General features: G+C 41.2%; 1 protein-coding gene across 4 annotated transcripts in view; it reads right to left on the reverse strand.

Moving 5' to 3' along the window:
• Nucleotides 1-9,130: 9,130 nt before the first annotated feature.
• Nucleotides 9,131-15,367, reverse strand: part of SDHAF3 (succinate dehydrogenase complex assembly factor 3) — a 36,462-nt gene continuing 30,225 nt past the window's right edge. For 2 of the 4 annotated variants that reach the window (XM_064676853.1, XM_064676871.1), the window contains exon 2: nt 9,131-13,667. In XM_064676853.1, the coding sequence (XP_064532923.1) occupies nt 13,464-13,667 (204 nt within the window). In that variant the 3' untranslated portion in view covers nt 9,131-13,463. The remainder of the gene's footprint in view (nt 13,668-15,367) is intronic. The other 2 variants (XR_010435454.1, XR_010435453.1) reach the window with 2 other exon arrangements.

The following is a 15,367-nucleotide window of genomic DNA, read 5'->3' on the forward strand; positions in this document are numbered from 1 at the left end:
TGACACCCACAGGTCATGGTGCATGGCCTGCAGCAGAAGAACAGCCTGGTTAACATTAACAACAGGAAACCACCTCCATCGCACACCATGTGCTGCCTTACTAGTACACAGAGCTTCCCATCAAAGTCCCCAAACTCAATCTCGTCTGCCAACCCCTTGCCTAAAATCCCCACTGAGAGATCTCTAGGGACAGACCTGGGCTCACCCATGCCCTCCAGCTGATGGTTTTTTTCTAATCTGAATAATTATATCAGAGACTGGCTAAACTTGGGGTTTGAGTGATTGTACAAGTACCAGATTTATCTTCAGTTTGCATACAAATATTTTAAAAAATCTTTAAACCCAGCAAATCTCCAAAGATCTTGTTCTGCTTCTGATCAAGTACTGAGGAAGAAGCACTAACATCCTCTGCTCCCAGAGGTAGTTTTCACTGGAGGATCACCAACCACAGCATCCCCGCAAGGTCCCTCAGGATGTCACATCAGAAGGGAGGCAGTGCACTCCTCACCTCACAGAACGACACGGGGATGGCTGGGGCTGCAGTTGGTATCTGCCCCAGAATTGTGGCCTGGGAGCAGGGCGTGGCAGGGTTGAGCAGCAAGAAGGAGACTGACCCACCACCACCTCCTTTTCTTGTGGAGTGGGGCTGCCAGCGGAGGGCCAGAGGCTCTGGAGAGACAACGTGCTTTCAATAAAGGAAAATAAGGCACAGAGGAAGAACTAAAATAGAATCTTCATGGAAAAGGAAGACTTTAATTTCAAGCTCTTTTGTCTTGCATCCCTTGGAGTCTGTCCTGCAGTGAAAAGAGAAAATCACCACTATATTAAACACAATTTCATAACTCATTTCTGCTTTTGATGAAAATTCATTCATGGCATTTTTTTCCTGCACCAGCATTTATGCATGTGCTCTGGGATTGGGAAGGTTCCCTTTAACCAAATGAAATATTGTTCTTGCCTCTAGACAGACATTACGGATCATTGCAATTTCTATCTTCCAGCAGAGGAGCCTGAGAGTGTGAATTTGTCTGCAGCTTTGGTGTTTTTCTACACGAGCTGTGTGAGGGTGAGCAATGAGCGATGCTGCTCCTCGGCCATGACCTGTGCTGCTTTCACTGGAAGCCCAGGTTGGTTCTCAGGCCAAGGTGCTGACACCTCTCCTTCACTAACATAAGCAGCAGAGGCCTGGCTCTGTGGGTGCAGGTGAACTTTGCCACCTTCTCCCCTGTATGTGGGGTTTAATGGAGGAATGGCATTTGCCCCTGTCCTTGGTTCCAGTTAGCTGATGACATTGCCAGTAGCAAATCTTATTTCTACAGTGCTGATGGTTTTATTTTCCATGGATTAGAAAGGGCATTTTTATCATCTGAATTGCATGAGCCAGCAGTACAATTCACTGGAATTTAGTACCTCTATAAATATTTCATAGAAAGATGCCAAGAACTATAAATTGTTTCATACAGCAGCTCCCAACACCACGGAAGCATGATGTACATCAAAGGCATTGGAAGGCCTGTGGTCCAAAGCCTAGGAAGCTTGTCCCATCTGTTGGCAAGGGGAAGAAAATACATTGAAAAGCTTGTTCAGACAAGGTATTCACCAGCATGCCAAGGCTCCATGACAGCTCTCAATTTTCATGCCATGCAACCTGGACAAAACGTCATGGAAAGAGTAGCAAAAACCTTCACTATCTATGGCAGAGACTGAGTCTAGCGACAAGCCCCATTCCTGGGAACCCCAGACATGCTGTCTGCCTGCATCCCGTCCTAGGCATGTAGCTTGGCCGGGGCTGAAAATGGATGCTAAAGGGTTTTAATTTTCCCTTTTTGTGTGATGTAGAGAGGCAGTAAGCAGCTGCAGGCCAATTCAGCTGATCAAAGTCCCTGTTTCCTACTCACAGAGGGATTCCCTCTTAAGATGTTCCCTCTGCTACTCGAGCACATATTAACAATGTCGTGCTGTTATTGGTGAAGTCACCTTTGATTATGATCCAATAAGTTAAAAGAACTTTGCAAAGCTGAAGAACATCTCCTGTCAATCAAATGCCCAGTTAGAACTGATTTGAGAACTTCATTCTATTTAATTTTAGAATGTGAGCACATGCCACTGGGTGGTGGGAAAATGGACCTGTCCTAAGTATCTTAAAATGACAGTTTCTTAGCGTTTGTGTCCAAATCTTACCAAAATCTTTCCACTGGAAAACTTGAGCTCAAAATAGTATTATACATTGCTCCCACGATGTACAGTAAAAAGGAAAACCCATTTGGGGCTTTTCTTTACAAATGATGAAACGCAACTCTTCTGCTTTGGCTTTTCCTCTGAGTGAAATTACAACATTCCCGTCCAGTTCAGCTATTCCAAATTAATGTTGTTAATTGGAAGATCATCTTGGAAAAGAAATTAAATGCATTTTTATCTACACTGAGGTACAATAAGGTTTGTTCAGATTCATCTGTATTTCAGCTTGCTTTTGTTGTCCTTCTTGTCATAGAAACATAGAAATCCTTAGTTGGAAGGGACCCACAAGAATCATTGAGTCCAATTCCTGGCCCTGCACAGGACCAGGTGTGACCTAAGAGTCACACCATGTGTCCAAAAGTATCATCCAAACTCTTCTTGAACTCTGGCAGGCTTGGTGCTGTGACTACTTCCCTGGGGAGCCTGTTCCAGTGCCCAGACACCCTCTGGGTGAAAAAACACTCCCTAATATCCAACCTAAACCTCCCCTGACACAGTTCTAGCCATTCCCTCGGGTCCTGTCACTGGCCACCAGAGAGACTGGCCAGCAGAGCACCAGTTATGCTGTTAGTTGCCAATTTCGTATGGGGGGACTTTTCCCAGATAGTGAGAGAGAGGGAATCAACACCTTCACTACAAATGACTGTAATGCTGTGTGACTGACACATGTTGCTGCATCGCGGGCAGGAACATGGCACACACAGCTGAACATCTGCAGCCCCTGCCTGCTGCTCACTGGCAACCTCTGCCCAAGAGACTGGCAGCCAGGGAAAAAAAGATCTAAGAAGATCTGACTTTACAGAAAACCAGAGAGGTCTTCCAAGCATCTCTTGGTACTTTAAGGTACTTTCATCTGAAAAGGCCTCTGCCAAGAGCTGATCCATCACAGAGAGCACCAAAGCCACAGCAGAGGTCTTGGTGCCAGACACTGGCTCGAACTGTGGGGTCCAGCCTTTCTCAGGCTCAAGATTCCTCAGTCTGTCCTGGGAAATTCCATTTGTCTACCTCAGGAGGCAGCAGTCATTGATGGATCTGAGCTCCCCTGTGCTCAGGAGTGCAGCATTGCCTGTGTGCAGTGTGCACTCTGCATACCTGTGGCAGGTTCATGGCAGTAACGTGGGACAATTGCTTTGATTTTGGTGCAAATACAGCAACACAGCCCCATATTTTCAGGAGACTTAGTACAGTGTTGCCTTCCTGATCTCACAGTGGTGGGATGGTCAGTCTAAGGAAGACTGTCACTGTATAGTGTTAAGTCCTACAGAGGTAAATGTGCTATTTCCTACCTGCTGTTCCCAAGCCTGTGTCTCACCTCCCAAAGCTCAGGAAAGTGTTTTGGTTCTCATTTGGCCCATGCTACTTACCCCAGTAGCCTGTTTTTAAAACTGCAATGAGCAAGTAAGTTGTGAGATGTTTTAACCTCTTGCCGTTCACGCAAGCCTCAGGTGAGACTATAGGATTGGACTTGTAAAACTGATTAAGGGAAACATTTATCATTGTTGCTATGGAGACTGGAGTTTATGTAGCAATGACTTGTTCTGGTTTTTTATCTCCTGGATCTTAGGCAAAAAAAAAAAAAAAAAAAAAAAAAGAAAAACCCGCAAAAATATCATGGACAAAACCTCTGGGACATGAGAATACAATTTGAATGACCTCTCAGCAGTATTGCAAAAGAAAACAAAGATGACAGGAATAGAGCGAAAAAAGTCTTTGTGTGCCAGGACAGTATCTTTCTGCAGAAAAGGAACTAGGAAGAGGCTAGAAAATGAACTAGGGCCACAGTGGACACAATAGCAACCATCAGTTGCAGATTCTTTGGGTCATCCAGTGTTCTCTGTCCAGAGCCGCTGCTCCAGCCGCACAGCTTATGCACTCTGGTCACGGTCAGACGCTCAAAGAACAGCATAACATTTTTTAACAATAAGGCCTACCCACATTTTATCTGTAATATGCGTCATTGGACAACAGGGATATGGAAACTGGGACTTTACCTTCTCCTAAATGGCTGTGTATGATGTCTTCCCTTGCTAGCCCCATTACCTGAAGGAAAATCTGCTGCAGGAACTGTATGGCAGTGTAGTAAGGAAAACACATGTACCTGTTCCTTGTGGGCACATGATCAGCATGGGTATGATGACAGTACATGAAATCTGTACCAGGCTCTATTGCAGACCAAAGCATGAAGCATGTCTGATCACATTGCTACAGTAAACAGATTATCTGCAGTATTTGAAAGCAGCTCTGAAGTTTCAAAAAATGACACATCTTAAGCATAATAGATTGCCCTTAAAAAAAACCCTACATATGCATATCAGAAAGTGAGGTTCTGTCAGACTAAAGTTATTTTGATGTCACAGAATTTAAGCCTTGGAGTGGAGGGACAAGGTATCCCTAAGACAGTGGGTCAGACATGTTTCAGAGCATTGTGGAAAAATATGCCTTTTGGTTTATGATCATTAAAGTTCTGTGCTGAAGACGCAAAGAAGGTGGCCGCGTTACCCCATCCCTGGCCATCCAGATCCATGAGCAGCCTCTTCTGGTTGTCATGAATCAGGACATAACTGAATCCCTGTCCTTTTCCACAGCAATGCATATATAAGAAAGATATTAAGCTATTGGAGAGTGTCCAAAGGAGGGCAGCGAAGATGGTGAAGGGTCTTGAGGGGGAGCCGTATGAGGAGCAGCTGAGGGCACTTGGTCTGTTCAGCCTGGAGGAGACTGAGAGGAGACTTCATTGCAGTTACAACTTCCTCGTGAGGGAAAGAAGAGGGACAGGCACTGATCTCTTCTCTGTGGTGACCAGTGACAGGACCCAAGGGAATAGCCTCAAATCATGTCAGGGAAGGTTTAGGTTGGATATTAGAAAAAAATTCTTCACCCAGAGGGTGTTTGGGCACTGGAACTTCCCCAGGGAAGTAGTCACAGCACCAAGCCTGCCAGAGTTCAAGAAGAGTTTGGATGACACTTTTGGACACATGGTGTGACTCTTAGGGATGGTCCTGTGCAGGGTCAGGAATTGGACTCAATGATTCTTGTGGGTCCCTTCCAACTCAGCATATTCTGGGATTCTGTGATTCTGTGTGCTAGTCCAGAAACAGCAGCCCACCAAGCAGAGATGTTCCAGGACAAGTAAATCAGATGGAATTTGCTCCTCTATTTTCTCTTCTTTTTCACTGTTCACATGGGCTCTGCAAAGCTGCACCGGGCTCCCAAAACAAGAGGCACTCTAATGGCTGTTTCTTTAACATCCTCATAGCCTCTTTTTAAGAGCAGCCCCGTTGAGGGCGTATGGACTCGTGTGCTAACTGACAGTCCTTTAAGAGTGGCTAATGGCTTTGAGAGTAAAAAAAAAGAAAACAAAACCAAGAAATGAGATGACAGGGTACAGGGGACATGTTACAGGAATTTACTAGTTTGATCCCTAATGTTGAACTGTTGTAGGAATTTTACTCCATATCACAACAGAAACTCACTAAAAGTGAGACAAAACAAGCAAGGAATATCGACCTGGAGAGCCAAGGGGGTACTTGGAGTTAGAGGCAATTCTGTAAAAGCTATTTAGATGTTATTGACATCCTACAATGTGTATAGCTATTTTGAAACCAATTTTCAGCAAGTTTATAGGCCAAAATATAATTCCGCCCATCTCAAAATAGGATGAACTCTAAAAGTCCATGTAAAAATCAGTCTCAAAGGGAGACTAAGGGAGCATCTGAGACAAATTCTAGAGAACTGGAAGGGGAATCTGGGATATCATTTAAATCCCAGAGTGTCTTCAAATGCTAAGTGCAAATTAAGAAACTGATGCTGGCTCGAAGTCAGTTCTTGCCTGTCACTGGGAAGTACGGTGCTTTTCCTCTGTCGTGCGGACCAGGCAGAGCAGGTCACACACAGGCTGGAACTGCTGTCTCTTCTGCTCTTCCTGCAACAAGTCTTTGTATCTCATGGGTGACCAGGGACTCAGATGTCTTCTGAGAGAAAATCCCAAACTCTGCAGGATGAAACCTGCTTTGCTAAATTTATTTGAACAGTGATAGTTAAGCTGTGGCATGAATTTGGAGGTAACTAACTTCATCTTGACCCAGCTTGTGTTCTTGGTTATTTCTATCAGATTGGGGTGGTGGTTTCGTTTAATTCTACAAAGTTGATATTATCTCCTGGTATGGAGTACAGGTGATCAGCTTTGCTGTTCTTCATAGATTAGATTGGATATTAGGAAAAATTTCTTCACTGAAGGGGTGGTCAGGCATTGGAAGAGGCTGCCCAGGGAAGTGGTGGAATCACTGTTCCTACAAGTGTTCAAAAAACATGTAGATGTAGTGCTTAGGGATATGATTTAGTGGTGTTCGGTTAATAGTGGGACTCGATGATCTTGGAGATCTTTTCCAACCGTAAATAGTTCTGTGATTTGTTCTGCATTTCACTCTGCTTAATTCATCTTTTTATTACCATAAGAACTACTCAATGAGCTAAAAATTCTAGCTATTTCTTTTCAAGTTCAGGTGATGGTGAGGGTTCTTTAGACCACTACAAAAAAGTTCCTATAAGTAACTAAGACTTTGGAAATTTGAAAATGCCTGGGCTATATGCCACAAAAATCAACAAACAAAAAGGCTCAGAAAATTAATAGTTATTTATTACTCCAGAACATAATATATTTAGTGAGATACCTGTGTAGCTCTTTGCATCACATGAACCTTATGTATGATTTATAATCACTTCTGGGTCTCATTATTACCACATAACCCTTCTATTAAAATAAACTGATAACTATGTAATTAGTGATGGTATCATCATTTGTAAGAGCAAAATTTTGTTCCCTGCCTAGAGGGAGCTGGAGAGAGCTATAAACATGAAATATCAATGCTACCTGTGGGATTAAATTGCTATTTTCCAACAGCTGCGATGTTTAACAGGATATTGCTGTAGCATGGATGTTTCGGGAATATGAGGCATGATGCATAGCTGTGATTAAGCTAAACCACACTTTCTGTCTTTCATTTGGCTTCCCTCTAAATCAGATATCACTGGGTATTGCACTCCTGCAGCATCCTCTGGGGTCCAAAGGAGTACATGTGCTGGTGGGAGCCAGGGAATGTCCTCCTATGGAAAGGGGGTACCTATCCCCAGAGCCCTTCCCCATGGTCCCCACTCCTGGCTCCTCCCCAGGCAGTGTGACCAGCTTCAGGGGGCTCAGGGCAGCCATCTCCATCCTCTGCATGGTGAGGAAGGGCACTTCTGGCATTGCACAGCAAGCCAACGTTTCCATACCCATTGTCCTCAGCAGGCTGAGGTTTGGACTGCAAAGGGTTCATTTCTTCCACATGTAACACACCAGCAAAGCATCTTCTGAGTTCAGGGGTGTGCCCACAGCTAGACTTTTCCTTTCCCTTGGGGGGAAACAAAATGGAAGAAACCGAAAATTGCATCAAAGGAAATCTGTTCCCAAATGTGTTTGTTCCGACTGGTTTTTCCAGTCCCAAGGTGGCATTTCTTTACCAGAACTGTTTGCTTTTCAGCTGAGAAAATGGAACTGGCTTGGAAAAAAGACAGTCCTTAGCTCTTCCCCTTTGCAGATAAGAAAACCTGCTTACAGTTTGCAAACCTGGTTAAGATTATTAAAATTGATGCTATTTTACTGCAATGTCAGAAGCTTTGGGAAGCTCAGGACCCACTACACTGGCCTCTGCACTAAAGGTCTCCTCTTTGCATATGAGCAGAGGCTTCTGTCATCACTCCGAGGGATCTGTGTGGCTTTTCTGAATTATTTTTAACATACCACAGAGAGGATTAGGAGGGAACCTTTGTACCATCTGTCCTGGACTGCAAGTGAGCCTTTCCGGAAATTACTCAGATTCTTTGGTGTGAATAGGCTGCTTAGATGTTGCGTTTTTCAGCCTCTGGGCACTGCACAGTGCCTGTAACACCAATATTTTAAAGAGCATGGCCTTAAAATGCCACATCTTTAAATAAGAAATGAACTTTGTAATGAACATTGGCAACAAGCCCCAAACATTTTTTTTTTTAATGATTCTCACTCCCTGTGCCAACAAGTACCAAGTATGCAGAAACATCTGCTGCATAAGAAGTACATCTGCTCAGCAGGTGGAGAGGTGGCAGGCACAGGGATCACCTTTGGAGGGCATGGTCAGGGGTGGGGATAAACAGATATAAGAGGCTGCAGAGGGTGTGAAGAAGCTTTTGGTACAGCTGCTCTCTGAGCATCCTGCTGCACGTGCCTCTGTCCTGCCTTGTGCCATCCCTGGTCAGCCTCTTTCACCACGGAGGAGAAGGCTTTCCCAGATGGCCACATGCAGTTTAAACCCCAGTCTGGTTGGCAAAGCCTGTTGGAACATTGGCCTGTCATCCCCTTGGGCTATTTACCAATTCCTGACATCACCATGCTATTTTTTATGTGGGTCCCTTGTACAAAGGAAGAGCATGGCCAGTTTCCATTGCTCTGGCAGACTTTCTATGCTACAGATTCTGTACAATATTCCACTACAGCAAAGCTAAGTGAAATCCTGCCTTTGTTACAACCCCAACTGTGTATTGCCAGCTTACAGTCCTCTACATGTTTTATTGCTTTTGCTGGTAATCTCTCAGGATAAACACATATCACTACTTTAGATTCTGTAGTAGTTGTTTCTCCAGCCACAATTAGAAATAGGAACCTTTGGGGAAAAATGGTAAATATGTTAGCTCACTTAACACATGATTGAAATTTCACTTCAGCCCTCAAGGAATGTAATTGGCATAAAACAGAAGGCTCGTCTGTGCTGGAAATGGTGTTACAAATGGTGGTATTTCCACAAACTACTTCTTAGGGTTTTACAGTGGTAATACACAGTTGTCTCTATGTTCCTCAGCATTTATAACAAGTTGACAAATATTCGGTAACTAAAGGTCATTTTATTAAATGAAGATACTTGTTATATAGTGTCAAGTTCTAGCTTTGAAATTGTTAGAGAGGAGATTAAACACCGAACTCCCCAGACACACATATCGGTTGGGCAGGATCATACACCACGTAAATAAGCTAGTTGAAACACCTGACATTTACTCATAACACACTGCTACAAGTGGCAAAACCATTCAGTTCTTAGTCATTTATACACTGAATTTACACACTGACTTATCGCTCTCAATTTCAATGAACAAAGAATACTTTGTATTATACTTATGTAATGGCTGCATCCAAATGAAGTTAAATTCTGTGATCTTCATGTGCTGTAATTGGTAGACAGAAACCACTGGAAAAGCTGGAAGGACTCAGCACTGTCAAGGCTGTTCCCAGAGCAGAGCTGTGGACACTGAAACTGCTGAAAATGTTCCTACCAAAGCCAGTGGTTTTGCATCAGATACGTAACCTCCGTGAACAAGAGCAGACCATTTACAGCTGCAAATGTTATCACTTCTAACACCAACCATTTGATTTGTGCCAATCTTTGCAGCAAACTTCCTGATGCAGCTCAGTGGGGAAGACCTCTCTGCACCACCCATTGCTCGGTGTAAGGCTCTCAAATACTGGCACACCAAGCCTGGTCCCGCACATGGTGCAGCAGGAGGTGGTTCAGGCAGTTTTGTTCACCAAACAAGCCCTGCAAAACCTCTGCTGGTGCATCTATACCCTCCAGCAGGAAGCATTTACCTTGAAACCCTTTCCAAGAGGTGTGAAAATCAACAGTTAAGCAGGACAGCATTAGAGACATCTTCTGCCCTAGAATGTGAGCTGGTTTTTAAAGTGATTCAGCTTTCACCCTACATCAGAGGTACATCAATCCTCTGTGGTTGCACTTGAGTAAATCAGTCTGCTGAGAAATTCAACCTTCCCTCTGATATTAGTTCAGCTATAAAAAGTAAAAATTAAAATAAGTTATAACATGCAGGGAAAGGCATGTTTCCTTCATTAATTGTTCAATATTTTTACCTAAAAGCCAGTTAAAATTTGGCCACTGACTCAGTGAATAGCCAGCATCTCATAAATACATATCCAAGAAGAAGAAACAGAATGTCCGCTAATAAATCAAAAAGATTAAACTCCAAATAGCTGAGAAATTTCTTCATAAATCCTACTTTCAATATGTTACATTATTAATTTATTTTTAAGGAAGAAGTATGTCCCAATAGCTCTTGCTGGATGGACAGTTAAAAAAAGTGTAATAAAACACTGGAAGAATGACATTTTTAGTTGTTTTTTTTTAAGATGTATAACTTTGTATTTGCGTATCAGATAATTTTTAATAAGACAGATTTCTGAAAATTCTTTACATGTTGCTAAGACTTCAGCTCGTGCCTTTCCCAGCTACCTAAAACTTCTGCTCCCTCCAACTCCTACCAGTTGCCAGGCGATTATATAAAATGTTACCACAGATAAGATTCAGCCAAATCAAGCAGTGAATTTTATCACTCTCTTTTAGTTCTATAAGAGCCAAATGGATTTAAGATCAACAAAATATAAAGAATCTTTCTTAATGGATAAACTGAATGGAGAGAAGGCTTTTTAGGGTGGTAGGAGCTTTTCAGTGGTGAGCTGTATAACAGCAATCCATCCAACACACAGAGAACACAAAACTCTATACTCATTTCTGAAGTGATCAGAGCCATTTTTCATTTTAAGGTGAGTAGCATCTTTTTTTTTACTAAACAACTCTTTTGCCATTTGAAATAGCATGCTGCTTGTAGTTTTGGAGTATTTTTGATGGATGCTTTCCTTTGCTCTTTGTCCTTCAATCCCAGGGTAAAATTCTCCACAGAAAGTATCCTATAACTCAAAAGTAAAGAAACAGAAGAATCTGTGTCATTTTGTCTTTCTGTGGCCAAGATGAGAAGCCCATTGTCTTCTTCATCTTCTTTAAATTGTCATTAACCACTCCTGTAAATTAAAGAATTTTACTAAGCACAGCAGTGTTGGCATCACAAAGCTTCTTTGGGGCCATTTGTGCCCACCACTTGCATAAGCCCTACTCAGATCAGAGCATGCCTTACTACTAGCACTGGCTGTCTTAAAACCAACAATCTTTAAAGATGCTTCATTCCTATGATGAAATTTTGGCTTTTGTAAGAGTTGTTTTAAACAAGGCACCAAAACTGTACAAAATACAAGCCACCATGGGGAATGAAAGAAAAAAAGCTGTTGGATTTACTAGAAAAGGGACTGCGGATGTTAAGATGTCTACCCTCACCTCCAATTCCCTTTAAGTCTCATTATATGCTTAAGTTTTTCATACCAAATAGCAATTTTCCGTTATTAATTTAGGCTCTAAAAATGTGCATTATCTAGGTGCATACATGAGTAGACAGATGCAAAACAAGTACTCTAGTTTCATTGAACTAACAAGTTTCATCAAATGTGTTGATAAAAGCAACTGTGCTTTAAATTGCAGCATTTGAAGTAAATTTGAAGCAACTTGGTTATTGACTAGAAAGCAGGCACATGTGTACTAGCAGTCAAGGAGGGAAACAAACTCTGTTGTCAACACCTAAACATCATTTTTGGTATGAAAACTGAATAGATTTAGTGATGCAATTACTGATTACTGTACATCTGATGGAAGGGCAACAGAATACATCCTTATGTCCTCAACTCCGGAGTTGGATTAGACTTGTACAGACTTTGAACTTTAAAAAGAAAAAAGCTTAAGCAATGTGTAAATGGCAGTATCAGAGACTGACACTGCTTCAAGCTTCCTGTGTGCATGTCCCATCTGCTTCCCACTTGGATGCTGTGGCAGGACCTAAGTACAGAGCAGGCCAGAAGGGAGCTGCCATTCTCTCCAACCGTCCCCCTGAAGCACCAAAAATCAGGACTCGTGAACCTCAGCCTTGCAGTCTGGGTGTCATCTCTGCCCTTCAGTCCTATTTGGATTAGGTGCTAGAGGCTAAGGGATGTTCCTGCAGCACAAGCAACAAAGGCTAGGGGTACCAGAGGAAGATGCAGGAAAGCAAGCATAAGTGTTTCTCACACAGAGTCTTGCAATTGAACTTTTAATAGAAATGAGCAACCAGCAACCTACAATCCCATCAAAGAATTGGGAAGAGAGATAAGGGAGAAAGAAAAAGGCTGTTCCCCAGATTGCTCCTCCACCCCATTAGAATCCAGGGGCACAGCTTTGGCGAACAGCATGTTGTTACAAACCGAGACAGATGGAAATGTGGTTACTTGTCAAAGCTGTTATCCCTCAAGAGCAAAGAAATTATGTTGTCCTGAAAACGCTGTGGGTAACAGACAGGGAAAGGTCCAGAAATAGAACAAAACTAATAATATAAAACTAGGTTTGGAAGAAGAAATGAAAGCTGTCTTTTGCACAGAAAAGGATGTGTTTTTTCTTAACAGATAAAAATCTTTCTTTAGACCCAATAGTGTATGTTACAATAGATAAGCATTGCCCTACTGAAGACTTAACCTATTAGAAATAAAATACTAATGTTTGTCATGCAGTATTATCAACAGGATAATTTCTGTGATTGAAACTGAAGGTATTTACAAATTCCGGTCTATACCAAATACTGGATAATATAGGATACCGAGCTTTTAGAAAACCTTTAAATTCTAACTACAGCACTCATAAAAGGTTTTCAAAAATTTTAGGTACTAACAATGATCTGAGTCTACCTTTGAAAAAAATGCAGAATTTTCTTCCTAAGACAGTGATTCCTTCAAGATTAATTTAATAGTGAGCTACATCTTTTACTTTTAAGCACATTTCACAATAAAGCTCAAGAAGAAAACCAATTTCCCCAGCAGTATGTTTTCCTAATACTGCTCATTTCTTTCCATCAAAACAAACTGACTCTAGTACCATACCTTTGTCTGCTGAATCCAAGCCAGAAAATAAATGATAACTGCATCTTTTCCATTAAGGAAGGAGATGATATACAAAGAGGAAGATGTTTTGTCCTACAGGTGCCAAAATTAAAAAAAAAAACAAAACAAAACAAAACTAACGACTTTATATTTTAAAAATGTCACTTTACTTTTACAGAAATCTTTCAGTCTTCACCTTCCATTAGGAGAAAAAAAATAAAGGAGAAAAAATACTGCAATTAAAATAGCAGTGTTGTGATTATTCCATTTTATATTTATTCTTGCACAAAAAGCCAAATAGCCAGAGAAGTTATGGCATCAGCAGCGCACATTATTTCACAGAAACCACATTCAACTCCAGTGGGAAAAGGAAGTTTCAAAATGCTTCCATATGTAATAAAACAATTTTCAAAATCTTTTAGGTTTTGTATTTTGAGTCTTCAGAAACGGTGATTTTTTTATTAGGTTTGGTAGCCTCGTCCATCAGTTCCTTCAGCTGCCCAATCTGTTCATCACGGAAGTCATTAAGTTTTTCTTCTGTGAGCTGGAGTCCATATACAGTCTTTTCTCTCAGGTTTTGTTTGTCCTCATCGATTTGTTGCTGTATCAATGCTGCATAGTTCTAATGAGGAAGGAATATGAAGGTTACAAAACTGATAAATGCAGGATTCATGTCAACTTTTTTCAAAAGCATTTTACTGTAATAACATACTCTTGCACGATCTCCTACAACGGTCTATTAATCAACACCAAATGACAAAAAATTACACTTTTTATAAAAAAGGTTATTAAAACATTTCTACATTAAAACATCTACCACCAATTTTATGTAACTAGTTTAAAATGCATATTATATATGTACAGATTAATTTCATTATGTCCTATCGTATACTACTACTGAAAACAAAACACAATTTAATTATAGATCAAATATAACTACTAAAATAGTGTTTTCTATCTAGCAGGATATCAATAGGATTCACTTTGTAAACTGATACAGCTGGAAAAGTATTATTCTTGAAATGTATTAGAAAAAGCAATCTATAATTAGACAAATGTCCTGAAGCCTTTTTGCCTAACCACTCTCTGCTTTCCTCAGAACTGATAAGGTCACTTACATCCAGCCCTGGACTGCTCCAAAGGCAGTAGGAATTCAGTAACTATGAGACTTCTGTCATTCTGCCAGTTTTTAGAAGAAATTAATTTAAAAAATCAAAAGTCAAGTGAGAATAAGAAGGAGCTTAAAGATACCTCTGTATTGCATACTCACTCCCCAAAGGATAAAAAGAAAAAGATAACCTCCCTTTCTGCAGGGTTTTGAATATATGTAAGTTTGTTCAGACTGATTTACAATCCTGTTGTAACAGAAAGCATTTGGACCATGTTTACTTAGATAACAGCACTTATGTCAGTGGACAGGCAACACGGCAAGTGTGTGTTACATCAACACTGGGCTGAGGACCATCAAAAAAAATCAGAATTTTCTCAAGAGCAGAAACAGAAGTGGCCAAGGGATCACACCAATAATGTGGGCATAGTTGGAAAATTGCTTTCTCACCACTTCAGAGCAATCTTTGGCCATTACGATTTTTCTAAATTACAACACTCAAGGTTCTGCAAGAACAGCAGTTCTGCAAACTTAATTCAGCTGGTGGTGCTGCCACTGACACCGCTGTGTCCAAGGCCCATCAGCATGGATGCTGTGAGCTTCCCAGCTCCCTCTGCCCAGCACCAGCCCCACTGCAGCAGCTCTCAAAGTTGTAGTGAGTGAATTCGTCAAAAGCCTCATGGCGTGTGTACTTACAGAAGTCAGCAAACCTACTCAGATGTTTAGAAGTTAAGTACACATTTAACCACTGGGTTGGAAGGGAGCCTAAACGTCCATTTTTCTTAAGAAGAACTTAAAAACAAGCTCAAAAATTAAGAAATTAATTTCAAAAGTTAATTTTTAATTGGAAAAAATACAGGCTTCTATCCTACTTCAGTAAGGTATCCTTTAAAGTACCGTTAAAGTTTCAAGCACAACTCTGAATAAAGTATAAGAAGCTGAACTAAAAAAAACATTTTCTGAATACTAAGAATAAGGACTGTTACATGGCAACACCCTTTTTTAAAGAAAGGATTAAATATCAGGAGTATTCAAAAGCACAGCATTATAGCAATGAGAAATAAGCATTATTTGAATTCCCAATCTTCAGCTAAGAGAAAACTCATTACTGCATACTGAATTGTTAATCCAATTACCAGCAGAGTAACTGAAGCCACTACTTCAACTGTCTGTCTAATAATTCCAGAGAAGTGGGTGAGAAGGAAGAATGATAT

This window comes from Pseudopipra pipra, chromosome 1 (genome assembly GCF_036250125.1).
Source record: "Pseudopipra pipra isolate bDixPip1 chromosome 1, bDixPip1.hap1, whole genome shotgun sequence".
Taxonomy (NCBI): Eukaryota; Metazoa; Chordata; class Aves; order Passeriformes; family Pipridae; genus Pseudopipra; species Pseudopipra pipra.